The following is a 26,355-nucleotide window of genomic DNA, read 5'->3' as shown; positions in this document are numbered from 1 at the left end:
TCTTACAGCTTCGACTTTACCGATACCAAAGTAGGTAGATACTCGAATCCGAACCAAATATTCGTTATAATTTAACGAATACCGCAATATTTAAATGCGCGCTCCGAAAACCAGGTACTATTTACTGCTGCTTCATCATTTTATATCTACATTCGTTGCGGTCACGTTCGTCGAATAATTTCCCGCATTACACGCCTTTTTACCGTTTTAGGTATTCCAACAACATTTGCGTATTGATTATCCTCTTATCTAAAGCGTTTCTGTTTGAACAAGGCTTCCGTTAAGCCCTTTTATTGCTCTCTCGGGCTTACCAGCTATCAGTTAGGGTACATTGATTTAGTTTTGCCGTGAACAATAGTGGTCCTACCGCAGATCTATTTATACGACACCAATAGCTTCCTGGTTCACATAAATCTTTACATGGCCTGCTCAGCTTATCGTATAAGTGATATGAGTGTAACGTTACCCAGCGAAATGTTCATGGAGAGATAAATTGTGCTGCTCACCTATTTTCGTGAATTGAACTCTTTTATACTTTAAAACCATTTTATCGTCATATGCTGATTTATTCGGCTTTAGAGCGAATTCGCCGTAGAGTGAGGGTTTAGGGAACAATGGTGCGTTGGTGATGTTATTGATTGGCGGCAACAGGTGGTTGGGGCGTCTCGTCCCCCGCACTACCCTTGGCATTAGCACCATCACCTTCGCTTTCCTCATGGACATTGTTCACAAGTCCTTGCAATCTCGATTTTTCTTTTTACTTTGATTAGTTTGATTTCATTAAAAACTTAAACCCGATACAAAAAAAAAACTAGAAGCAGGAAAGCAAAATATTATGAAGATAATCTGACGTTCATTATTTCTTAGCTCTTTTATATCAGTTCCTTAAATAATACTTTTATAAACAAGGTATCGATGATAATTAATCGCCAAATTCATATCAATCAGGCTTAAATTAGACCAATCTTAAGGTGCGGAGCAAATTCTTAATTAAAATGTTCGTGTACAAATTACTTTTAGGGCTGCTACTTGTCTTTAGCCGACGTCGATTAATTTGCTTTATTGTTTCTATTTCTTGGGTATTTTCTCAATTAGCCGTTAATCTTGGTTGGGCATCACTTTCGTATGAAACATGGTGATGGTATATCCTTGTCTGTTCAGTACAAGGCGAGCAATCAATCTCAGGAGGACAATTTGTTTGTCTGCGTGCAAATAGGACTCGTTGCTATTTATGTTGCGATTTATCGATACGCCTGTAGTTGTTTGCTTCACTAGCCTCCCCGGCAAGGTGCGGGTGACTCTGAAAAATGGTTTGTTTACCCTCTCGTGTCTTACGATTGGGTTATAAAATCTCCAGACCAAAATTCTGCAGCTGACAAATTGGATCGCGATGAGAAGGGTGTCTTGAATGAATGCTGCTGCTACGTTGCTTGTACGTAGATACGTTTTCACGGCGGCGTACCTCTGTCAAACCGTGACCAATTAATGTTTCTTAGGTTATTATTTTTTAGCAGTAGAAAAATGATATTTATTTCTTTGTTGAATGTTATTATTGCGTACCTTTTGCTACATATAGCCAAATCGCTCATTCTGTGGCTCAGCTTGTAGCCGGTACCCGCTGTATTGTTTGTCGGTGTTAAATTACTGCGGTACTCGCGCCTCTTCTGCTTAGCCTGACACGTCTAAAGTTTCAAATACCACTGTTTACAAATACCCGAGTTCATCATGGGAATTATTACTTCGGAGTAAGCTTATTACTAAGAATAGAATTTTACAGGCCAGCAACAAATACTTTAATTGCTATAATGATCATTGTGCGATTGTGCATATACTAGTAATACGATACGTCGTTACCATTTCGCCGTTGACTAACGAGTTAAACTCTGCATATTTTTGAAACTCAACGTTGTTTAAAATGCCGGTAGACCGGACGTCGTTTTGTATTCCATACACGTGAGAAATTGTTGACAAAATGTCATTATGCTTTATTACCATCGACATGTTGATACTTGGAATGTTCTGTAAGTCTTATTTCCATTAAGTCATATTAAACTTTTATAACTTTTATTTCATATTCTCGCCTGGTATCTTGTAAATCTTATGTTCATGTAATTCTCTTTAACTTTTGTGATTATGTTTATAAAAATTGCATTTAACACGCCTTGAAGATTGAATAGCGTTCAGAACTTTAAATGTTTTCATTTCGTGCATTCTTCAACACGTGCATAAATGACCAGAATTATTTTCAATCTCAGTCACTACTTGTAGTTTCTTCTTTTTGAAGATCATTCCTTACATCGTCGTTATCAACTGTTTCTTTGTGTGGTTGTTGTATTGAGACCCATGCATTAATTTCTCAGTCGATGAAATTTTGCTTGGTTATTGTATAGTATGAGCCAAAACTAACATATAAATATCCAAAAAAGAAAACACCTAAGTTAGGTATTTATACGTAAAAATACAAATCTGTTTATATATTGACCCGAGTAATTCCTCTGTCCAAAATTATTTTACCTAATAAGTCATTAGTCAAACATGGGTATTTTTTTTATGATAATTCCTTTTTTTGACGCTCATTTTCATCGGAAAATTGCTGTCATTTTTTTTTATATGATCTTAGAATGTAATTTGGCGTAGTGGGTAAGAAAATCCAAAAAAAAATGAATATCCAAATTTATGTATTTTAGAACCATTAAAAATTGAGAGTGGAAAAATTTCTTAGCTTGATTTCTTTTTAAATATACTAAGTAGTCACGTATACATCTAAATCCAAAATATCCAAAAAAAAAACAGCTTGTATACCCCGCTCCCTACATACTGCTCCCGATATGTTTAGTTTTTAATACGCTCGTTTTTTTTTGGATGTTTTTATAGTTGAATGGAAATTCAACTGTGAACTTAATTCAATAAATAAAATAAATAGAGAAAATTTCCACAGAGCGAGTAAAAAGGCAATTCCGGAAATAGATACATGGTATTTTTTTTTTTTTTCATTTAGTAGATTTAAAACGGCAATAAAATGGCATTCCAATGAAAAAATTAGACGGAGCAATTTTCCGGTCTATGAAACGCCAAAAAAATATATTTTATTAATATTGGTATTTTTGTTGGTTTTTTTTTTATATTTCATATATTGTTGCAAAACGTTACATGAATATGTCCGGTGAAGAAAATCGGAATGGAGCATTTTTCCGTAAAACGATATTAACGATTTAAGACTTTAGGTATTTACTTAAATCCTATTATTATCATTCTTTGGAAATTTATACAATACTATTAATTTATTGATACTTTATCATACTGTAAAGTTTTTTCTGGCAGAGGAATTACTGTTGGGGTACACTACCTTTATTTCCTACACTAAATAAGTAAATTTCTAATTCTGACATTTTGCTTTCTGATCAACAGAGTCTGTAATTATGTCAAAGAAATTGTTGTGTTATATTATAGGTTTTATTACAATTAGGTAATAAACGAAACAATGATGTCATGACCATAATTATTATTATTATGAGTAACGCATTGAGGATATCTTTCATCGGAACGATAATATTACGATTCGACACAAAATTGTTAAAAATGGCTGCCGTGCCGTCACGTTTTGCTCAAGAAGAAGACTTCTCTTTTAAAATATGGCTTTTCTGTCCTAATTAATAGGACAATTTCGCCAGTGTCAAGTTAAACTCTCTTTGAGAGGCACGTTGTACGGTGATTGTAGTTTTTGCAACTTGATAGTAAAATTCCAGAAACCACGTGGAGACCACTTGCGCATTAAAAAATGTTAGACACGAGAGCAATATAGGATTTTGGGATCACTGTTCACTGTTAAGGTTAATCGCCGTATAAAACACTATCAAAATTAAACTTCAACTAGCCAAAGAAACAGAAATAGCAAAATTAGATATTGTCTACATCCGCCATCTTCGAATGCTACAAATCGAAAACTATAAAAACTATGTATCAAGGGCAAATGACACCTTTAGTGAATGTATTCATAGGAATCCCATTAATATTATAAATGTGAAAGTTTGTAAGTAGCTGTTTGTTTGTTAGGTACTTCATCACGTCTAAACCGCTGAACCGATTTAGATGAAATACGGTATACAGATAGTTTGAGTCCCGGGGAAGGACTTAGGACAGTTTTAATCCCGGAAAATTGCATAGTTCCCGCTGGATAGCGATAAACAAATTCTACGAGGACGGAGTTGCTGTTAACGGCTAGTTAAAACAATAGTTTATCCGTAATTAGTAAAGCTTGATGCATTGCTGAAGAATTTACTACATATTTTCCCATTTCTGTCCGCCTCAAAAGTTGTTTTCTGAAACTCGTAGATTATTTAGTCAGCGCATAGGTGTTTAAAGTAAGGGGAATTACTGAAATCCAAAATAAATAAAGCGAAGCATCAAAAGAATCTTATCGTCACCTGAGGTAATTTCCCTCGCTCTATTGCAATAATAAATATACGTATCTTTTATAAACAGTCAATGTTTTCGATACATTTTTTTTATCAAAGCTTTTACAAATAGTATCTAGTTAATCATAGAAATTTAGAAAACTTATAAATCTTTTCATCTATTGGATTTTATTTCACCCACGTGCAAAACAAAAAGGTTACCTTCTAATACAAATATTAGCCGTGACTTCGATATATTATGTAAGTAACGCTTCACTCACTAACACAATACGAGATCGAGCCTCGATTTATTATAGGAAAAGATTTTTTTAATGAACAGTCTACGTATAGCCTCAAATAATCTAGGTCCCTAGATATAGTGTATCAAAACATCTGTTATCTCTGAATTTAGCGCGTGGGAAATAGTCATTATCCATAACAACATTGATAAGAATTTATACATGTGGATAAGCAACAGATAAAAAAACCTGCATTTTATTACTTTTGGGCAAATTGAAATTGTGTAGGAAGTTTCATTGTATAATTTCAGTAGCTTGCATAAGAAACTGAATACCATGGTCGTGAAATTCGATTTGTTTTCTATTAGCCCGCTTGGCTTACTAAGAAACTAAAATGTTATTGATACTCAACGCCACTTTATAATTTTCTAAATCTTGCCTCAAGAAATAAGAAACATTGTAAGTATTTATCTTTAGCTTATACTTAGTAGTCTTCAAGTCATTGCTTGTGGTCATGTAACGTTGATAAAGGATCGAGTTGCTTTCATGTTGAATAATAAAATAGACTATAAATTCAAGTTACGGATAATATATTTGATTTATTATAACTTTATTTTACACACACGATTTTTTCATAATAATATTTTTAAACTTCCTTATGTCTTATCATTTCAAGATACCGTTTATTTAAATAACCCAAATTCTGTGTTTATTTACAAAGACCCTGATGATTATCTTATAGAACTTGTCTCTTTTATCTTACTTGTGATTAAATCCAAGGCTAGAATAATCGCTGTAGCGATGGCTATGATAATTGGGCACTCATTAGTTATTATGTCTTTAAATCGGCAAGGTTAGAAAACAGCAATAAGCATCGGGCGTATATGAACTACACCCTTTTCCTCCTTCGTATAGTCAGCAGAAGTAGGTATATATGAGAGATTATTGTGCTCAAACTGATCTACACACGTCCCAGTGGCGTGGCGTCACAATATTTCCGTGGTAAAGCCGAAGGAAAGCTCGCTTCCATCTTTCACAAATCCTGTATGTCCTGTTGTCCTATTTTGTGAATATTGGGCAAGCCGATGGGAATAGGGTTCTATGAACGCTTCGCCACTCACACGTACCTTCCCCCATGGCTATAAGAGGGCGTGTAGGGAATTTTGAGCATCGAAATCGTTCATCTACTCCTAGTTTTTGGGTTACTTTTTGACTGAAATAGTTCTATAACATTTTATGTTGTTGCTTGGTGCCAAAGTTCCATGCCCTGGTAAAGATTACTTGTAAACCTTGCCGTTGCATCAGTGACGACATCCGTATTGTCAGCTGTCAAAGGAGCATAAAACATGAAAGTATCCATACTCCAAAGCGACAAATAATAATGTACATATATGTATGTATTTTTTAAATCTGCTTATATATTTTAACGCCCTTTTACTGAGCTCTTAACATTTGAAATTAACTTTTAAAAGAGAAATCGGTATGCACGGTCCCGTCGAACCTCATCATAGTGCAATATGTTTGATATGTCTACGTGTCTATCATTGCGACACTAATGCGCTTTTCGTGTCCGATAGATAGTACTCGGTGTTGATGTTGATGTTAAGTATGATCAAGAAACGATGAGTCCAAAAGTTTAAATTTGTTCGATTTGACTATTAGTACTAAAGTTTCACAAACTAATTGGTGTGCTTGTACGTTTGTTATACGGAAAAGATGCTGATTTTAACTGTTCACTTTTTACCTATAAATTGTAAATCGAAAACAGTATTATGAGGCGGCAACATGAGTCAAAAAGTGGAACTTCTCACTGGACGTTAGTTTAGTGTTGTTTAAGTTTTTCGACGGGGTTTCGGTTGCACTTTGAGTTATTTTAATTTGAATTCTGTTAATCCTAGCTATGTGGGTTAGTCTTGATTAGAGAGGAGTAATAATACGTATTGATTCGCCTTACTAAACCAGCTAGGTAACTAAATTGTTAAGATTGAATTTAATAAATCAAGTTAGACGAGAAATCCTTAATGTATCTCTAATATAATTATTAATAGTAACAATCCTTACCTAAGTTAGTCTGATTTCGTTTAACCATGTCATCCGATAGTTTCCAACCAAAATTATTCATAATACAGTACCGTCGGACCCACCCATCTTTTTGTTTCGACACCAATTTGCGTATTGAGAGAATTATCACATCCAATCAAAATGTTTTCATTGTCGCAAGTTCTTAATTGAGTTGGTTGTTATTTAACATTGGAAAATAAGTTTCAAAGTCGTTTGCTTTACTGAGCCTTGCATTGGAACAATTAATTGTACGAACAAACAAAGTTTTAACTAGTTAATATAATAAACTCGTAACATGCGTACTTAAACTTATAATTGCAATTACTTACATGTTTTTTTAAACGACTTCAAAAAAGGAGGAGGTTATCAATTCGGTTGTTTGTTACCTCAGAACTCCGTATTTATGAACCGATTTGAAAATATATTTTTTTGCGTTCGTCTGGGAAGGTCTTCAATTAGGTCCCATAAGCACCAAATCAGGATCTGATGATTGGATCTTAAGGAAATCGAGGGAACTCTTCAAATGTTATAGGGACACCTATAGTAAATTGGATATATTTAGTAGTAAATCGTGCATTTGCTCTTGAAAAACATCATTTGGTGAAGTGGAACTGATGATGAAGACCACAGTTGACCATCGGAGTTACTACTTAATAACATAACAAGTATTTCACGGGTTGAATTTCAATTACTTTAACACAGTTGCTAAGCAATTTATGCGCCTCGTAATGCATATGGTAAAACGGGTAGTGAAGCACTAGGTAGGGCTCCTCAATAATGTACGTCTCTGCATCGGAAAAAGCAATCTTTCGTAAAAGGTGATGAGCAGTTGATATTAAACTATTGTATCTTAGATTATTTACACTAAAAAGCGTGACAAAAAAAAATTATAACAAAACCGACTACAAAAAACCATGAAAATAATTTTCTACCAGTCTGAAGTCGGTCGGTGCCTCAGCACGAGCCAGCAGGAGTGATTGAAGCCCAATATAAAGTGCGGTGAGGTAGATGACTATAGGTTCACTCCTGCTGGCTCGTGCTGAGGCACCGACCGACTTCAGACTGGTAGAGAATTATTTTCATGGTTTGTTGTAGTCGGTTCAATCTTTTGTTATAATTTTTTTTATATCTTCAATCGATTGCCCAGTACAAAATTGTATACGTTTCTAGTCATATTTCTATTTTACGAATAGACAATAAGCGGTTATTAGAATAGGTACTACCTAATTTACTATTTTCTCTAGTATTTCTCATTTCCACATTAAGGTTGTATAAACTATAATAATTGATTGGGTGAACACTAACTATACTTGGTTTGGATAGGTATTTAACTAAATGTAAACAAACTTCAGCTGCCAGATTTGGTACATTCAAAGATTTTCAACATTTTACTTTTCTAAATTATCGTAATTAAAACAAGACTAGTGAATTTCAATACAGAAATGTAAATGTTTAGATAGTTTAATCGAGGAAATTTCAATATTTAAGACACCAATTGACGTTGTTTTGTTTACATTTAGTTAAATACCTATCCAAACCAAGTATAGTACAGTATAATGCTGTCCACTGAAATTTAAACGCCATTCATTACTCATTTCATGTCTCCATTACATTCCATCCTTTTTAATATAATATTCATTGTTACAGAAGCAGCTTGGCGCGGCGTAGCGGGCGGGCCGCGCCATGGGCAACAAATGCTGCAGCCGCCGCCACGACCCCGAACGACCTTTGGGTAAACAAGCATGTTATGTTTTATCTCTATATTAGGTCAGTCACGCTGAATGCACCGTCCAATCGCCAATGGGCCATCATGCTAAACTGAGTCAGATACTCGCTGTAGTGAAAGTTCCGGGGCATAAATGGTTGCCGGTCACCTTGCGTTGAAGTTTTTGCAATACTGTAGAAAGGTAGGTATGAGTAGTGGGAGCAGAGCTTACTCTCATGTTAAGTGTCGGATACTAAGTGCGCTTTCGATATACAGATATTTCTTTTCTTTGATCTTGCAGCTCGTTATCTTTAGGTACTCCTTTGTTTCACGACTTTCTTAGAAGGTCCCTTCAAATTGTAGTTTTCCTTTGAACACACTTCATTACTGCAATTAAAACTTCTCTACAACCGAGTTTAGACTTGCAAGAAAAATCGTGCAAGTTGCATTAGGTACATTGCGGTGCTCGATTGACCACTACAAACTTGTTGGCTTTACGGCTTCGCAATGTAATACAACTTGCACGATTTTATTTGCAAGTCTAAACTCGGCTTTAGGGTTGTTCTGGACGAACTACACAGGGCACTACACCTATACTTCGTTTGGATAGGTATTTAAGTAACTAAATGTAAACAAACTTCAGCTGCCAGATTTGGTACCTACTTTAAACGATTTTAAACATTTTACTTATCTATCATATATCTAGCCTAGTGAATTTAATTAAAGAAATGTAAATGATTAGATAGTTTAATGGGGGAATTTCAATATTTAAGACAGTAAGACGCCAATTGACGTTGTTTTGTTTACATTTAGTTAAATAAATACCTTATGATTGGTTATTTGGAGTCTTTTTGTATTTTTTATTTCAACTCCAAATTTGTTACTTTTACGGGTATCCCGTGAAACCATATCGAAAATACAAACTGAGACATGGATGCACAGAAAAACCAGAAAACCCGTAAAAGTAACAAATTTGGAGTTGAAATAAAAAAATACAAAAAGACTCCAAATAACCAATCATAATTTGATTGCTTAGTAGCGACATCTCTTGTCTGGGTGAGCGGTTGGTTCCGATAGAATGTGACGTCTCTCGATGAGAGCGAAAACATAGATGTCGCTAGTGCTGCTGCATAAGTAGCGTAGTAGAAATAAGCAACCTGAGATATGTATGCATAGGAAAAATTCGTGTCTAAATTCCTGTCCAGCGGTGGTGTAGGGTTTATAGCACGCAGCACGGATTGCTGAGGACCTGGGTTCGATTCCCAGCGCTGGTCTCTTTTTCTGGTTTTTCTGTGCATCCATGTCTCAGTTTGTATTTTCGAAATAAATACCTATCCAAAAATGGCATGGCGTCATTGGGATGGATGGATAATGCCTAAAGTTGATAATGCAAAAAAGGTGCAGAATCATCTAGTTACGGAAAACAGCTCGCTACCTATAACCTATCAGTTCTCATTATATTGTGATAAGAACTTTAATATAGTTTCAATCCACGCCCAAAATATGCGCACCTGTATAGGCTGTAGTAAGAGTAATATCATGCATGCGTTCGACCGTCGACCGCCTTCGCCCATTTTAGACTTCACGTGTCATGCCTTGTAGGCGAAACGATGACAAACCAGTTCTATAACACAACCGTCATTGATGGTGTGTCCACGTCTACGCAAATGGAACTGTTAACGTGTGGGGGACAATGATTATTGCTATTTATAAAACTACAGCGCTGGCTTATTGTTTATGAATACACAATGAGAGGAAAATGAGCTAAGAACACGAAAGTCCATTATTTATTTATTATTATTTATTATACCCAAAAATGTTTACAGTTTTGTGGTTTATTGACTCGTCGCGATTATCAGCCGTGTACGATGATTTGATGAAATATTGAATTCACTCGAATACCTGGTATAAGTCCGCGCTCAACGTCCTGTCTTATCTAGTTACCCAGAATTTCAATTGTTTGGCAAACTTCTACTGATGTGTACCTACTAAGTCCCTTGAGCTATTCAAACGCATTTTTCATATAATTATTGTAAGTATTGTAGTGGTTTCAAATTCCATCTGAATTACTTTTCGGTTCTTGTTAATTTACCAAAACAAAAGTTTTTGTTCGAAGTTTAGTTCGAGAGAGTTTTGATCTTAATTAATCATAATTTTGCCAAATTGCTTGGGAATCTTGATTATCACTTAATTGGTTTCGTCCTACTTGCACGTGTTCCAAAATTCCTCTAAAACCGCCGACCGTAACATTCTCCTTGGAAACGAACAATGGCCAAGATTCGCACGGATCCTAAAGAGCTTCACACTTAGCTTCAATTAACATTTGTTACTAGTCTGTTCGCACATCAGTGTTTTAAGGTCGAAACCATTGTTTGAAATCATTGTACAGTAAATATTAATTGCGTGTAAATTACCGATTCGATACGCGTATAGTTAATAATTCTGAGCAGAGGAAGGCCAAAGACCTATTTTCCAACGGTCAAGTGTAATCAATTCAGTATTGATACACCCGCGGTCTGTAGATAAAAGGATGGGATCGTGGTCCTCGGACGCCAAAGGCTAACGTTACACTATGATTGTACAAACAAACAACAATGCGCATTGAAAATGACTCGTATTCCGGCATGACCTTGCGTGTTGCATTGATGATGATAACTGAATGGAGATGAATGTAAATCCGGCTTGGGAGGACCGATTGAGTTGGTCGGATGTTTATGTGGTTTGGTTAGTTAATGTTTTGTAAAAAGAATTTGGAACCACAGTATTACTGTCCAACGAATAGTATACTATGTATCTTACTCGCGACAACTTTGAGGACGATTTGCCATGTGTGGGTAATCTGCAAGTTTACCCAAGATACCTACTCGTAGCTTCATATTGTGCTAGGAAGGTTGAAGTAGTAGGGAGTACGTATTGTGGTAGTAAGGGTTGTTTCTAAAATCGAAGGAATTATTACATAGTTTACATATTGGTCTCTACCCTAAAATTCGAAACCACTGTCAATCCTTTAAATCCCCTCGGCCCGGTCCAGTCTGTGTATTCCCAGATGATGCAGTACCTATCTATTTCATAATATATATGGCATCGCCAGTAAATTAACTGTGGCAAATGCTGAAACGCGTGAAAAACGAGTAAGGGCAATTGATCATCACTGCATATGGACATTCTCAATATCAGAAAGATTGTAGATGGAGTACCTGCACCTTATGATACCCAAGAGAAATGAAGCCGAAAATGATCAGAAGTCAGAACTAAATCAATAGATAGTGCCACGAGAGTTGAAGTGAATGATTACACACACAGCTACAAAAATAACTGATTGCACAAAAGGAGACTGAATGAAATGAATGAGTACCTAAATGTCAAAATCCTGCTGTCATTACACGACATATTCTTGTGTACGTGACCTCAACTCTGGTGGCACTAGGTATACAGAACTGTAAACCATCTTCAAACAGATAGGTAGGTATAAACGCGGCTTTTACGCAAGTCTTTGTCATTCCTCGTTATTTGCTGACAAGCCGCGCGATGCAGTTACCTTTGTTTGAAAATGGTATACTGTTCTGTATTCACTTTGACTCAAGACCTTCATCAGAGTCATGTAATCATGTGGGTAATCTGTTTCCAGTGTACCCGGCATACAAGAAGAACGAGCCGGGTTTCACGGCGTGCCCGTCCCTGGAGACGCGTTACACCGGCGAGCCGAACAACCGAGCCGTCTCGCGCCGCACCGCTGACATCGTGCGTACGCGCAACCCGGGGACATGTGAGTTTATTGATTGATTCAGAGTTTACCTACTTTATGGGCCCATTATACTTCTACCCGACTTCGCTTCGCTACACAGGCTGGTTGGAGCGGAGCAAGATAAAAAGTTGCAGTTTATTATGAGTACACCCACAAAATTCCACTTAATGTTTCTGAATCGTTACGGCCTGCTGGAAATCAATAATAAAAGAAAGGCCTAGCGCGGCGGCTTACTCGTGTTAACCGTGCACTGTGCATTGATTCAAGGTGTAGAGGTTTTCTCGCATGTTTTCTTCACCGAAAGATTATTAGGTACCTCCATGAAGCAAGTAGGCATATTTTACATGAAATTTAGCACCTTCTGCCTAAACCTTAAACTAAACCTAACCACAACTAACTCTCCATAAAACTCTTCCAGGTATAACGAACGGAGGCCGTCGCGTTGTCAAAGCGCTATGCGCTTACACAGCTCGTGCGGACTCCGACATCTCATTCCGCAAAGGGGACCGTATGGAAGTCTTGAACGATGCAGAGACGGACTGGTGGCGTGTACTGCATCTCACGACGAGACGGGAAGGACTTGTCCCCGTCAACTTCGTCGCCGAAGAGAGCTCAGTGGAATGCGAAGAGTAAGTAAGGTTTAATATTTATCGCAATAGGATTGGTGCTCTTTCACTTTGATTAGAATGAGGGTTTCTTGACAGGCAAGATACATATCGCTAGATGGCGTTATTATCAAGAGGTCCGTTTGACGTTACATTCTTGCTTACGAGTGGCTTATTTAATTATTTAACCAATCACAAACGTGACACAAATGTCTATGCCCTTGCTCATGGGGGGAAAACCTAAAAGTTTCGCCATGGAAAAACTTTAAAGGGACTTACTAGCATTAATCGTGAACAGGAGCAAAAGCATAGGGTATTAGGGAAAGGGCTTTCTCTGTAAAAAAAAAGCTTATCAACCAGCTAGAAAAACTGCAGTCTACTTCTGCTTGGGAAACAAAGGTGACGGCCCAACCCCACCACAATTTCTAACCCGACCTTTCTGCTAAAGGCCATCGTCACATTCCAGTTGGTTCTTCCCGACCGTATCAAGAAAAGAAGCGGATAAACTGCTCCTGGCCGAAAGCAATCCTCGTGGCACGTTCCTCGTGCGACCGGCGGAACATAACCCCCACGGCTTCAGCCTCAGTGTTAAGGATTGGGAAGAAGGCAGGGGGTACCATGTGAAGCATTACAAGATCAAACCACTGGATAATGGAGGGTTCTACATAGCGACTAATCAGACCTTCCCGAGCTTGCCTGCCCTGGTCATGTCATATACAAGTGAGTGAATATTGTTTTCTTTATAAATATTTTATGTGTTATGGTACCAAGGAAGGAGATGGAACAATTTGAACTACTAGAGAGAGCTACTTTTGATCCTAATATGAACCAAACTAAGACCTTATTTAGTAAGTTGCCTTTGTCTAGTAAAGGGTTTATGCATCACCATAAAAATAGTCTACTTTTTGTTGAGCTCTTTATGTGTACGCCTTCTATTCGCTAGTAGTATCCCGCTTTTTTCGTCGTGCCATACAAAATCCTGTATAAAGCGAGTGCCTGGCATGGCAGCTTGATCTGTCAAAGTCCTTGCTATTTAAAAAAATAATTCCTAGCTACGTAAATAAATACTAAGGCCAGTGAAACCACTATTATACATACAAGTAGGTGGCTGTGTCGGCGAAACGAAATTACTGTTATTTAAAGTGCTAGTTATTAATAAATTAAATGACTTCATTATAACTTCGTAGCGCAAAAAAATGATAGACTTGAGATCGATGACTAACTCCGATCCTGAGCCTAAGAAAATTCTCACTAACATTAGGTCACTCTTTATTCTATAGAAACACATTCCCATCCAGGTGTTGAATACCTATGTGAATACCTGAATAGCAATTCCAATGAATGACTAATGCGATGATAATCATTTTGGATGTGTACTTCCGTTTTGACCCGACTTTTTTTAACAGTATGCTTATCGATCGTACCTATAGTTGAGTCACATTCACGGAACTCTAATCTACCCCGCCCGGCCCTAAATTAAAGCAGTGAACTGAGAACACAAAAGCTCCTTGTGATATATCAAGGTAGTTCATAATATGCATGTCTATGAAAAGCTCCTATACAGTTGATATTCCTTCTGGATCATTAATATGAAACCTTTTTTCTCCAGTCACGAAATATCGAATTAACATGTTCCGTTGCATGTAGGTTATAGTCGAATATAAAGCAAGGCCAACGTTTAACCTAATTTTGTCGTCGCTGCATAATGTTTGATGATAGTCAAATTTAGCGTTGTTAGTTGAAGTTAACTTTTTTTTTCTATTGTTATATTGATCGTTATTTCAGTTTCGTGGGTCAATCAATTCTTTAGTGTTGCTATTCTGTCCCGTAACTCAGGGGACATCAGTGATACACTGCACTGATAATATTTGCAATGTGTTGGCATGCTTAGGGGCCAATTTTTAATTTAATTTCCCTATTTTTGTAAATAAAACTATTTGAATCGAAATCTAATGATTTATTTAAATAAATTAGATCAAAACTTTTATTTTTCCTTTTGTTCGAATTCGTTGTAGTATTTTTTTAGACATAATGGAATACTTTTTGGTACGGAAACTTGCTATTGGTACGGAAAAAGAACAGTAATTTTAAAATCCCGTTGTCATTACATGACATGTTGTTCTGTGCGACCTCAACTCGGGTGACACTACCTACATATACTAACTAATCAATTTCAAACCCTACTCCATACTAACCCTCTTCATGCAACACTATCTAAGTAAAGATACTCATCTATTACAGAGAACGCGCTAGGGCTCTGCCACGTGCTCGCCCGGCCGTGCCCCAAACCGGAGCCCCAGATGTGGGACTTGGGGCCCGAACTGCGCGACAAGTGGGAGATACCGCGGAACGAGATACAACTCATAAGGAAACTGGGACAGGGCAACTTCGGCGAAGTGTACTACGGCAAATGGCGGAATAATATTGAGGTGGGTGTGTTTTTTATTAGCTATGGGAAAACTAAAAGGAAGAGTTGTGATGTTCGCGGTACATATATGTGTGTTTGTGTGGTGACTGGTGGTTAGTGTGTGCGGTTTACAGGTGCGAGAACCTGCGTTAAATTTCGCCTCAGTAGGAACTGCAAAAAGTATTGTTATGACATGATTATGAGCGACGATGGCACCTTGTGTAAAATTAATGACGAAATGTTTAAATTGTGGCTAGTTACTAGTCATTTATCATTGGCGAAACAAATTACAAGCAAATCCAGGAAAAATACTGGTCTTAGTCCAACTTCATGGCAAATTAAATAATGGTATTTAGATGCAGTTAAAATTTAAAATCAAAAAGTCACGTACCTTGTTATAAATAAATAGTATAAGAAAACATAATTACTACCCTGCCTACTCGATTCCGAAGCACGTAAAATATATCTTTAAAATTATCTCCACGTTTCGGACACATCACATCACGTTATCTCGAATAGACTATAAAGTGACTACCGCTGATGATTTGGCTGAAACATCGAGTTAATTCGAAGTTATTTATGTAATTAAGATCCAAATTCCTAATGTAGCAATTATAAGTAAAAATCTTGAGAGATTTAAACATCATTCATCTTTGTTTGTTTTGTCTAAATAAACAAAGATGGCATCACAATTATTTGTCACAAAATTTATCAATTAGTGGTGAAACAGGTCATAAATATAGAACAGATGACAAAAGTTCAACAACCTTTGAATGACAATTCCTAATCTATTTAATAACGTTAATCCAAATGCAATAAATTACGTGACGTGTAAATAAATACGCGTTGTATTTATGCAACGAAGCCAAATAGTTGGACCTGTTTTTGATGTCACAAATTATACTTTCTAAAAACTTGTTTATCGTGAATTACGGTGCTAACGAAACTAGTTCTAATTCCAATTCACCGCTTTCGCAGGTCGCCGTGAAGACACTGAGGGAAGGCACGATGTCCACGCAAGCTTTCTTGCAAGAAGCAGCTATCATGAAGAAGTTCCGACACAAGAGGCTGGTCGCTCTCTACGCAGTTTGTTCCACCCAGGAGCCCGTCTACATAGTTCAGGAATACATGAGCAAAGGCAGTCTCCTAGAGTTCCTCAGAAATGGGGAAGGCAAGTTCCTACACTTCGAAGATTTAGTCTACGTCGCCGCCCAAGTAGCCTCCGGTATGGAGTACTTAGAATCCAAACTTCTCATTCACAGAGACTTAGCCGCCCGAAACGTCCTGATAGGCGAAAATAACATAGCCAAAATATGCGACTTCGGGCTAGCGAGGGTAATAGAAGACAATGAATACTGCCCCAAGCAAGGCTCCCGGTTTCCAGTCAAATGGACCGCGCCTGAAGCCATTATCTACGGAAGGTTCTCGATCAAAAGCGACGTATGGTCTTACGGCATTCTCCTCATGGAACTGTTCACGTACGGACAGATACCATACCCAGGTTTACACGGGAAAGAAGTGATAGAGCAAGTAGAGCGGGGATATAGAATGCCCAAACCCGTCGGGCATTGCCTGCCCGACGATATCTATAGACTGATGCTGCAGTGCTGGGACGCGATACCAGAAAAGCGGCCCACGTTCGAATTCCTTAATCACTATTTCGAATCCTTCACAGTGACCAGTGAGATACCGTACAGAGAAGTGCAAGACTAGTGAGTTACTGTGATATAGTGAAATTGAGTGAGACAATTGATGGTCCTTAGCGAATAATTGAATTTGTGATGCGTGTAAAGACGCTTGTACAGTGCCTAGACGTGAAACGGTGCACACAAACGTAATTTCATACTTTTTAGTATTTTTATACTCAAACGTTAACAATACAGGAATGTGTGAGCTTGTCGTTTTTATTCGATCGAGCCAGCTTATAGTTTTTAATTTCCAAGACGACACTGCGCTTAAATCTTAACGAAATTATGTATGAATGCTGCTAAAATACTTTTAAGTGTAACTTATAGCTCTGAAAATGTTCAGTTTACTTTCCTATTTATTAGCAGTAGCTTCTACGCGCACGTAGTATTGTTTTGCATTTTGTACAAATGATAATGTTCACTAAAACGTAAGCAATAAGGTTAAAAACGATATAAAATGTTAACACGATATTTTTCATATTCTAAAATGGCATGTGATACATTATTTTATCACATAAGGCACCACTGCAGCTATAAATTAATCATTAATGAAGATCTCAGCCTCAATTAATTTCTAGTACACTTACATAAAATCATATAATTTCACCAGTCTATTTTGCACCCTCATTTAATATCTCCACATGTTATACCTACCTGTATTGCGTACAAATTTAAAATATTATCAAGATCTATGATAAACAAATATACATCCGTGCCCTTTTGCAAACAATCTACATGTTTGAAGTCACATTGTGCAATATAATCAATTTTGTCTTTGGATGCCGCAAAGGAGTGCCCTCATGTAAAAAGACAAATGTAGCTTTAGGACCATATACCAAAGATATAATTGTACATTGTGAGCGAATAGTAGATGTAGAGGGATCGTATTTAATTTCTAGCATAGTTAGACCTTGTGACCTGTGTAACTTTAATATAATTTTGACCAATTATCTATTGACTTGTAACAATTGTAAAATATTAGCAATTTCAATTTGATATCGACTGATCTTTATGTAAAGGTTACTGTGTGTAACTTGCGTTTTATTTTATCTCCTTTTGAGTGAACTTATATAGAAGCGAATGGAAGCACAGACAGAGATTTGCAGGATCAACCAATTATCACATTACAAGAGGAGCGCAAATAAGGCCTCCTTATTAACACACAATCTGTCAAATGGTATGAGGTTTGAAAGAGACGATGAATGTAACTACTAGTATCCGAACTAGACCAGTGTTTTTCATCAACATACGCTGTAATTTTTATCAGAGACAAAGTTTTGCTATGCATTTATGCGTATTTCTTTTCATATGCGTGAAACTGGCCTACTCGGCTTGTGTAGCAAAATAGTGTCCTCTAACTCTGCGATGTGCAAATGCCCTAAAGTAATTACTAATTCCTCGCTTTAATCACTTAATCATCTCATCTTAGAAAGTGTATTTATAAAGCGAAAGAAAAACAGTGTCTTAAATAACATTCCAGATAATCGAACGCGTTAAATTTGGACACTTTTGTATGAGAAACGACTAGATTTCTAAGATTTTGTACATACAATGAAATAAATGTCATTGATATAAAAACGTATTTTTATTAATACATTTTAAATGACTACTTCACTATTATAAATATTAATAATTGCAATAATTTAATTTACACAGTATCTGAATAGATCTTCGTCCTCATTTTTAAATATCGGTATTCCGACTGATACAAAGTTTTGCAGTATTTCCAACACCCTAGTAATAATGATGGGACGTAACCAGGGTTTTTCTTGCTGTAGTGATTCAGGTATATCGCCAGTGCTACTAGCATACCGGACCACACATATCTGGAAGAGATAAAGATATTATTTTAATTAAGATTTAACATCTGGTAGCATGTGTATGGTTGTGTTGCTCTGAAGATGAGCTCTGGTTGAATTCGAAACGCGTCAGTGTAGTGATAGATGGGTTTGTGTGATTTGTGTGTGTTCTTACAGTGTGGAGGTGGAGGAACTGCATGAACACGCATATTTTGCATTTACTTTGCTATCATAAGGTCGCGGGTGAGCAAAGAAATTATTTTAGTTCACTGATATGGACCTCTGCAAAGTAACGGCTGATTCAATAAATTAACTAATTTCGCATACATTTTGAGGTATAAAATTTCAGTTCCATTTCTTATCTCACCATTGCGGTCTAATAAAAAACATATTTAATAAAATACGCAACGAATTTTAAGGCGGCGTTCATCAAAAGACAGATCGTGGTTTAAGAGAAAGGTTTACATGAGATTTGGCCAAAAAGTTAATTACCAGGTAGTTTCTATCAATGAACTGAGCCGTTAGCTGAAGTCAAATCAAGAAAAACACGGTGTATAAAATATAATTATAGCGAAGTGTCCCAACTCTGCGCGAGTGCAGTTTTGGGCCAGAGAAGTGAAAAATGTGAAGTTACCGCCTTTGATTTATAGACTTTCAAATAATTTATTGAATCAGGCGTTACTTTGTGGAGGTCCATAACCATTAACTAAAACAATTACTTTGCTCACCCGTGATCTGATAGCAGAGCTGGGCATTTTCACAAAAAAGTGTAACTTTTCTTTTTTTATTTTGGAAAAAAAATGGTTTTTCCTACTCGGAAACTACCTTCCTAACTTCACTAACCTTCCTCTTTAATAAAATACTGTATACTTACAGAGTACCTGCATTAATATCAGCGAAGACGAGAATTAAATATTTCCGTATAAATTGTTGCCATATTCAAGCCTTTTATGTCAAAAATGTGCCACTTTCAAGAGACTAATTTTAACTCTTTTAATGTAGAATCGAACTAGCGTAGAATTCAGTGCAATACTTACTGGAAGACAAACGGCTTGCTGAATAGCAGAAACGATACAATAATAGAGAGGACCTTCCGCATGGTGGTAACAGTGACCGCGACGGTGGCGCCACTTATCCGCACTAGAGTGAGCACCGCTTGTAGACCCAGGTAACCGCTTAGACTCAGCAAGAATATGACCCAGTAGATGAATAACGGATTCTGAAATAAAGGTAAGTACAATATTAGTTAATCATCATCATCATCAGCCTATGTTCGTCCACTGCTGGACATAGGCCACTGAGCGATCCTCGGCCACTCTCATCCAGCTCTTGCCAGCCGCCCTAAGAAGATCATCGCTCCACCGAGTCTGAGGACGTCCTGCGCTACGTTTGCCGATCCGTGGTCTCCACTCAAGATCTCGTCTACCCCAACGGTTATCGGTTCTTCGGGTTGTTATAAGTATATTACTTAGGAATTTCTAATTAGCCCAGGTTGGTTTAAAATTGACACGTAAAAGAGCCTCGTGGCTTCTAATTTAATAGTTGTAAGTTTCACTTCTGATAGCACGTATAGATTCGGCGCTGCGCGGTGGGTGCCGTTCACTTAGTACCTACAGCATAACTTGTGCCATAATTTTCATATGAAATACTGCTACTAGTTTTGTTATGTAAAATGTAGGACTTTAAGTATTGTTCGACTGTTCGTTCATTAAGCAATTAGTAGTTATGCAAACCGATTATTATGTTCCAAGATAATATACAGTTTGTTGTTATATCTCGGCAATATCACCGAGACTTCTCGTAAACTCAGTCTTTTCCTTTCCCACCTGTCAAATCACTTTGAAACGAACAAAAAGTTTACAGCGATTGGTGATCGTGATCACCCGAATGCGAGAATGATGATGATGATCAGTCTAGAAACTCGGAACATGTCCGTTTCTTGGTTTTTCTAGCCATATGCAGTGGCAATAAGATAATGACTGAGGTGTCATCCATAGCGAAAAAGCGATTAAAGTTTCCCGATATTACGAGGGCATCCGACTGTGACCAAGGAACTATAATAATTACTTTGCTCACCCGCGACCTTACGATAGCAGACAAAGCAAAAAATGTGTTTGTGCAGCTCCTCCATCTCCACACTGTAGCTGCATGAACACACTCGTTATTCGTTACATAGACGTATGTAGCATGTAGCTATTTTAAGGTCGCAGGTGAGCAAAGTAATTATTATTGATATGGACCTTCGCAAATAACGCGATTGAAAAAACTAATTGAATATAGAGAGGTTTGTTATTGCAAAAGTGTGACTGTGAAACTTTAAATCGTTATAATTACTTCCGTTAGATACCATTTTTCGGACGGCCTCAATTCAACGTAAACGAAAAGAGAATGTTGAACGCAACGCTAAGGCGTGTACTGGAAGAAAATCTCGATTTAGTGTTGTGTTCAGTTTAGAGTTAGACAGTTAAACTAAATTTAATAAATTGTTAAGCTCTAAACAAGCGTTTGTTAACCTCGAGTCGTGGAAATTCTGATTTTCAGCATGTGCTAAAACTTTTTTTTTTTTTTTATATTTTACAATGTCGTCCATTTTAGCGGTATTTACTTTGGGTCGCCAGCGAAAAAGGCCAGGAACTATGATATTTAAGAGAAAAATTGCGTTCCATACATATTCCCTATTAACAGCTATAATTAATAATAAAACAATAACTAATTGTATTAAAGCTCCTTAACTCCAATAATCTTTAATACCCGAATTAAGATTAGAAGTTAAGCTATGTAATGTAAACAAATAATTTTCACAGAAATAAACAGTTTAAATTTTAAAATTTTTTTTTTTTTAGCTAGCAAACGTTTGATTTCTTCATCATATCAGCCATAGGACGTCCAACGGTTGGACAGAAGTCTCCCCTAATCCCACCCGCCATGCCATCCGCCTTTACCATAAGGGCACACAGGACCCATGCCCAGGGTCTCCCAGCTAAGGAGGCCCCCAAAAGGCCAATATACACGCTTTTTTTTCTATTTTTATCCGACAAAAAGTTATAGTAAAAATAGCACATTCAAAGCAGAAAAAAAAATACTTTCGAGAAGGGCTCCAAGTTCTTTTGTGCCCTGTAAGACGGCCCTACCCCGATCCCCACATCCGAAGGCACGATTTAGTAGTTTGCTATAAATTAAGTACCTTTGAGCAATAAACAAATCCATCCACCATTATCCCTGTGCTGCCTGTAATAACTGCGAGGTAAATGCAACCAATTCCATATGAATAGAAGACAACTTCGTTGTTGGACGCTTGGAATGTTTTCATGGCCTTCTCTTGCACATTGCCTATGATTGCGTCACAAAGCAGCGCTAGAGAGATCACCGCCACTCCAATGACATCGAAGTTTGGTGAGGTTTGTGAATCAGCTGGAAAAAAATATAGTTGGTTACTCTAACTATCGAAAAATTAATTAAACAAAAAATAATCAAGATATAGCCATTTTTTTTTGTGAAGTATTATTTATGTATGTATCTAATATCTTTTTAAATGAGCAATTCTTGTAAATATTATATACAAGAATTGCTCATATAAAAAGGTATTAGATACATAGATAATGTATATATTTCGGGGATCTCGGAAACGGCTCCAACGATTTTGATGAAATTTGGTATGTTGGGGTTTTCGGGGATGATAAATCGATCTAGCTTGGTCTTATCTCTGGGACAACGCTTATTAAAGAGTTTTACCAGCCCAGGTACTTTATATGCGAATAAGTAACGTATATATACTATACATAATAAGCAGCTAAGAAGGAATACCTAGTAAATACCTAAGTATAATATTCAAAGACGCTGCAGTCCGAGGCTAGGCCTTCCGCCGCCCGCCTATTGCCGACTCTTGGGCTAGACCAGTGGTGGGCAAACTTCCTTCATGGGGGACCAACCATAAAGTTACAAATATTTTAGAGGAGGGCCAGGATTACCGTTCTATTTTATACTTTTTTAATATTTTTACCAAATAATCAAAATATATTTTGATTGGGGGCCATATAGGTATTCCACTTTGAGGGAAAATCAGCAGGCCGGATTAAACTATTTCGCGGGCCGTACTTTGCCCATCACAGGGCTAGACGTTATAATATAAAGAGAAGAGCATACCTAAAGTAAACATAGTCAATCCAATACACATTATAACAGCTGCAACATAATCCAAGAACCCATATCTCTTCCTCATTATAATAATACTGCCGATCATGACCGGAATAAGTTTGCAGCTCTTAAAAATCAGCTGTGTTGGATAATTCAGGTAACTCAGTGCAAGATTTGAGAGCGCCATGGTTCCAAGTGTTAGTGCTGCTAACAGAGCATATGTCTTCAGTGGGACCCTGAAAGGTGAATATAAGTTACATTGTTAGTTATTTTGTGATCAATAAACAGACCTTCGAAAGGATGAGCTATTCTTATGTCATTACTGTCATGTGTAGATATTAATATGGATAGAACCTGAAAATATATTTATTTAACATAAAACTGACCGTGATTGATGCTTATCTCACCTGATGTAAAGTGCAGATGAGGCAATAAAACAAAACGAATCTTTACTTGTTATGATTAAACTAAAATGACAATACATTGCAAAAGCAGTACCTACTCACTAATGACTACTGACCACTTTTACATTTACTTATTTGAAAATGCTATAAAACAAAACAATAATCCGACCAAGAAGCGTGTCGGACACTCCCGAAATAGGGTTCCGTAGCCATTACGAAAAAATTAAGTAATATATTTGTAAGGATTTCGTATTTTGTACGGAATATTTCAATTTTAGGTATATTTTATACCTTATACCTTAGGCTGTTATTTACTCTTAAACTAACCTAGTAATAATTCTCAAGAAAACTTAACAGTTATAGTTTTCCTTGTAAGTTTGATATACTACTAACTAACATCCTGAATTTTTTCAAATTTTTCCACCCACCGGTTTAGATTTTAGAGGGGGTGGGATGCTCGATTTTATGAAAATTTGCACTTTAAAGTTGAATATTTTGCATATAAATCACTGAACCGAAAAATCGTCTTAGCAACCCTATAATGGTTTTAAAGAGCTATCCAACGATACCCCACACTACAAGGTTGGATGAGAAAAAAAAATCACCCCCACTTTACGTCTATGGTACTCCAAAAAAAATTGTTTTTTGAATTTTTTATTATACCATTTTGTCGGCATAGTTTACACATATATTCGTGCAAAATTACAGCTTTCTAGCATTGATAGCCCCTGAGCAAAGCCGCAGACTGACAGACAGACAGACAAAGAAACTACAAGGGTTCCGTTTTTGCCATTTTGGCTACGGAACCCTAAAAAGTGCATCAGTTGCTGGAGTAGAAGATCTAAGACCTTGCATTTAAAGCCTCATGGTCAGAGACATCCTGTATGAAAATTTGTGAAATAGGGAGTGAGGCCGAGACCCATCAATATACATATTTTTTCACATTCGGATCAGACTCATGCTTAGCCAGTTTTTAATAGGTAATTTATTACTTTAATCATATGATATTCCAACAAGTTCTATAAATTTGTAAATTAGATCACATTAAATACAGCATTGCAGAGCATGACAACAAAAAAAGAAAAAAAATGTAAAAGGAAACCATTATAATTTGTATTATTAGATTATAGTTAGATTCAATTGTAAAATTAAAATTTCTGATAAACTATGCATACTCACTTCCTCTTAATGGGGTTCCTTATCAACGATTCCACATAGCTGAGCGCCGCAGTAATGACAAATTGTATAAATGTTATATACAAACTAACAGGTTTCGTCTCTGGCCCTGAGAATATGAGTTCTAGGAAATATCCATATGCTAAATAACATATAAAAACAAATATACAACAGCATATAAACTGTGTGAGTTGGCTATACGGTGTTAGGTTAAGACATAGTATATTAATCTCAGCTTTTTGACTCTCTTTGCCATTTCGTGGCTCCTCTATTCTGATAACAGTGTCTTTGGAAGTCATTTTGTGAAATGTATTTTAAATCTCCATAGCGATTCTTGTTTCCATCTGTAAAGGAATTTGTGTTGGATAAACTGAGTTCGTAATGTTTTGTAAATAACTACATAACATAAAAGCGTGCAATGAAACTAGCATGCGAGAAAATTGAAATACTTAAGTGAAACTGGAAAACTTTAGTGTGTAAAACTCTACGATATCGCCGTTTGGTATTTACCTTTTGCTGTCAGCTGTTATCGTTACCTATTTAATTAATTATACCAATTTTCTTATTCTCTTCTTTTATGAACGAAAAGACACGTATGATCGGTGATAGAATTACACCGATTTTGACAATGACATGTCAACAATTGTGACAGCTGACAAATCACAGCTGTTTGTTTTATTTTTGCTGGTAACATTATGGTAAAAGTATTTACCTTTTTTTATGAAAATTAGCATGTCAAACATATATTTATGTTCGTCAATTTTACTTAAAACTTGAATAAAAACAGATGAGAGATCATCGGCGATTGTAGTCACAATCAAGTGGCTGAATAGTAATTTCCAATGACATGTTTACTTTAAAAAGTGAAATTTATGTTGCCACTTTAGAAATCAATATTTTTCTACTATTTGGTAACTTTTTGTCATTTGGTAGGCTTAATTTTTTCGGTATTTAAGTTTTTAGTGGATCATCTTGTATTTAACTTTTTCGTTTAGAATATTGCGTAAACTTACCTGTCAAATTGCGTAGTTATAACTTAGATACACACATCTACTTACAAGCAAGTCCCATTCATGATAACGTTTAAAGTATATGCTTACATTATTTATGTGTCGGGTTAGAATTACACCACTCCATTTCTTCTGTGGATTTCGTAAAAGGCGACTGAGGATATAGGTTAAGGTATACCGTAGGCGACAAGCTAGCAACCTGTCACTATTGTACCTTACTTGTACCTAACTTAAAATTGCTAAAAGTGGCTCCGAAGCGGTAACGTTTTGTGTGCTCTGCCTACCCCATTTGGGAATACGTGCCATTTGGGAAGGCGTGATGTTTGTGTGTGTGTGTGTGTGTGTGTGTGTGTGTGTGTGTGTGTGTGTGTGTGTGTGTGTGTGTGTGTAAGAGAAGGACGATACGGTACGAAAAATATGGTTCGTTTTAATAAACCATGAATATAATTTATTATTGCGTTACAGGGGCTGGATGCCAAAAAAACTATTGAAATCTCCCAATAATTTACAGGTTAATCCCTTGATTGTATTGTACACAATTTGTATGTTATTTAGGCAACATTTTTCATTTATTTTTACGGGGAATTCCTTGACAGAATTGTAACTAATTTTTTTGGTCACTGTTGGTCTCAGCCAGTAGTCGTTATTTGCTTATACAGAAGCAACTTGCTGTAGTCTGTGTTTTGTTAAAGTTAGTTTATTTCATACTACAATGTCCTCAAAAGGCGGAGATTTACATCAAAGAAATCATGAGTTTTGGCAGCGCTGTTGTGCTAAAAAATGACGGTTAAATTTCGTAAATGACTAAAGAAAAAGAAAAGACTTTTTTGTGGAGTTGTATCAGGGATTTATTTACGTTGACTTAGAACACGTGTTTAATTTTATTAATTTAAAAAGGAAGGTGACAAAGCCCAAATCTTTGTGGAATAAATTTGTTCTGCAATTGACGCATCTCTTACTAAGGTCAGGAGCGAGAATTCTCGGCCAT

At 36.6% G+C, this 26,355-nt stretch overlaps 2 protein-coding genes across 5 annotated transcripts in view; one reads left to right on the top strand and one right to left on the bottom strand.

Moving 5' to 3' along the window:
• Src64B (Tyrosine-protein kinase Src64B) overlaps window positions 1–17,877 on the top strand; it is a 125,382-nt gene extending 107,505 nt beyond the window's left edge. For 3 of the 4 annotated variants that reach the window (XM_074091286.1, XM_074091288.1, XM_074091287.1), the window contains 6 exons: window positions 8,342–8,426; window positions 12,028–12,165; window positions 12,563–12,773; window positions 13,216–13,469; window positions 14,991–15,178; window positions 16,135–17,877. In XM_074091286.1, the coding sequence (XP_073947387.1) occupies window positions 8,378–8,426; window positions 12,028–12,165; window positions 12,563–12,773; window positions 13,216–13,469; window positions 14,991–15,178; window positions 16,135–16,869 (1,575 nt within the window). In that variant the 5' untranslated portion in view covers window positions 8,342–8,377 and the 3' untranslated portion in view covers window positions 16,870–17,877. The remainder of the gene's footprint in view (window positions 1–8,341; window positions 8,427–12,027; window positions 12,166–12,562; window positions 12,774–13,215; window positions 13,470–14,990; window positions 15,179–16,134) is intronic. The other variant, XM_074091289.1, reaches the window with a different exon arrangement.
• A 533-nt stretch (window positions 17,878–18,410) lies between these two features.
• Window positions 18,411–24,984, bottom strand: Papst2 (adenosine 3'-phospho 5'-phosphosulfate transporter 2). Its single transcript, XM_074091291.1, has 6 exons — window positions 24,868–24,984; window positions 24,361–24,701; window positions 22,787–23,013; window positions 21,828–22,054; window positions 19,681–19,862; window positions 18,411–18,670 (listed from the first exon to the last, which is right to left on the bottom strand). The coding sequence occupies exons 2-6, from the start codon at window positions 24,654–24,656 to the stop codon at window positions 18,493–18,495; spliced, it is 1,110 nt and encodes a 369-aa protein (XP_073947392.1). The 5' UTR covers window positions 24,657–24,701; window positions 24,868–24,984; the 3' UTR covers window positions 18,411–18,492.
• Between the last annotated feature and the right edge of the window lie 1,371 nt (window positions 24,985–26,355).

Source organism: Choristoneura fumiferana, chromosome 8 (genome assembly GCF_025370935.1).
Source record: "Choristoneura fumiferana chromosome 8, NRCan_CFum_1, whole genome shotgun sequence".
NCBI classification, from domain to species: Eukaryota; Metazoa; Arthropoda; class Insecta; order Lepidoptera; family Tortricidae; genus Choristoneura; species Choristoneura fumiferana.
This window is presented reverse-complemented; position numbering and strand designations above follow the sequence as displayed.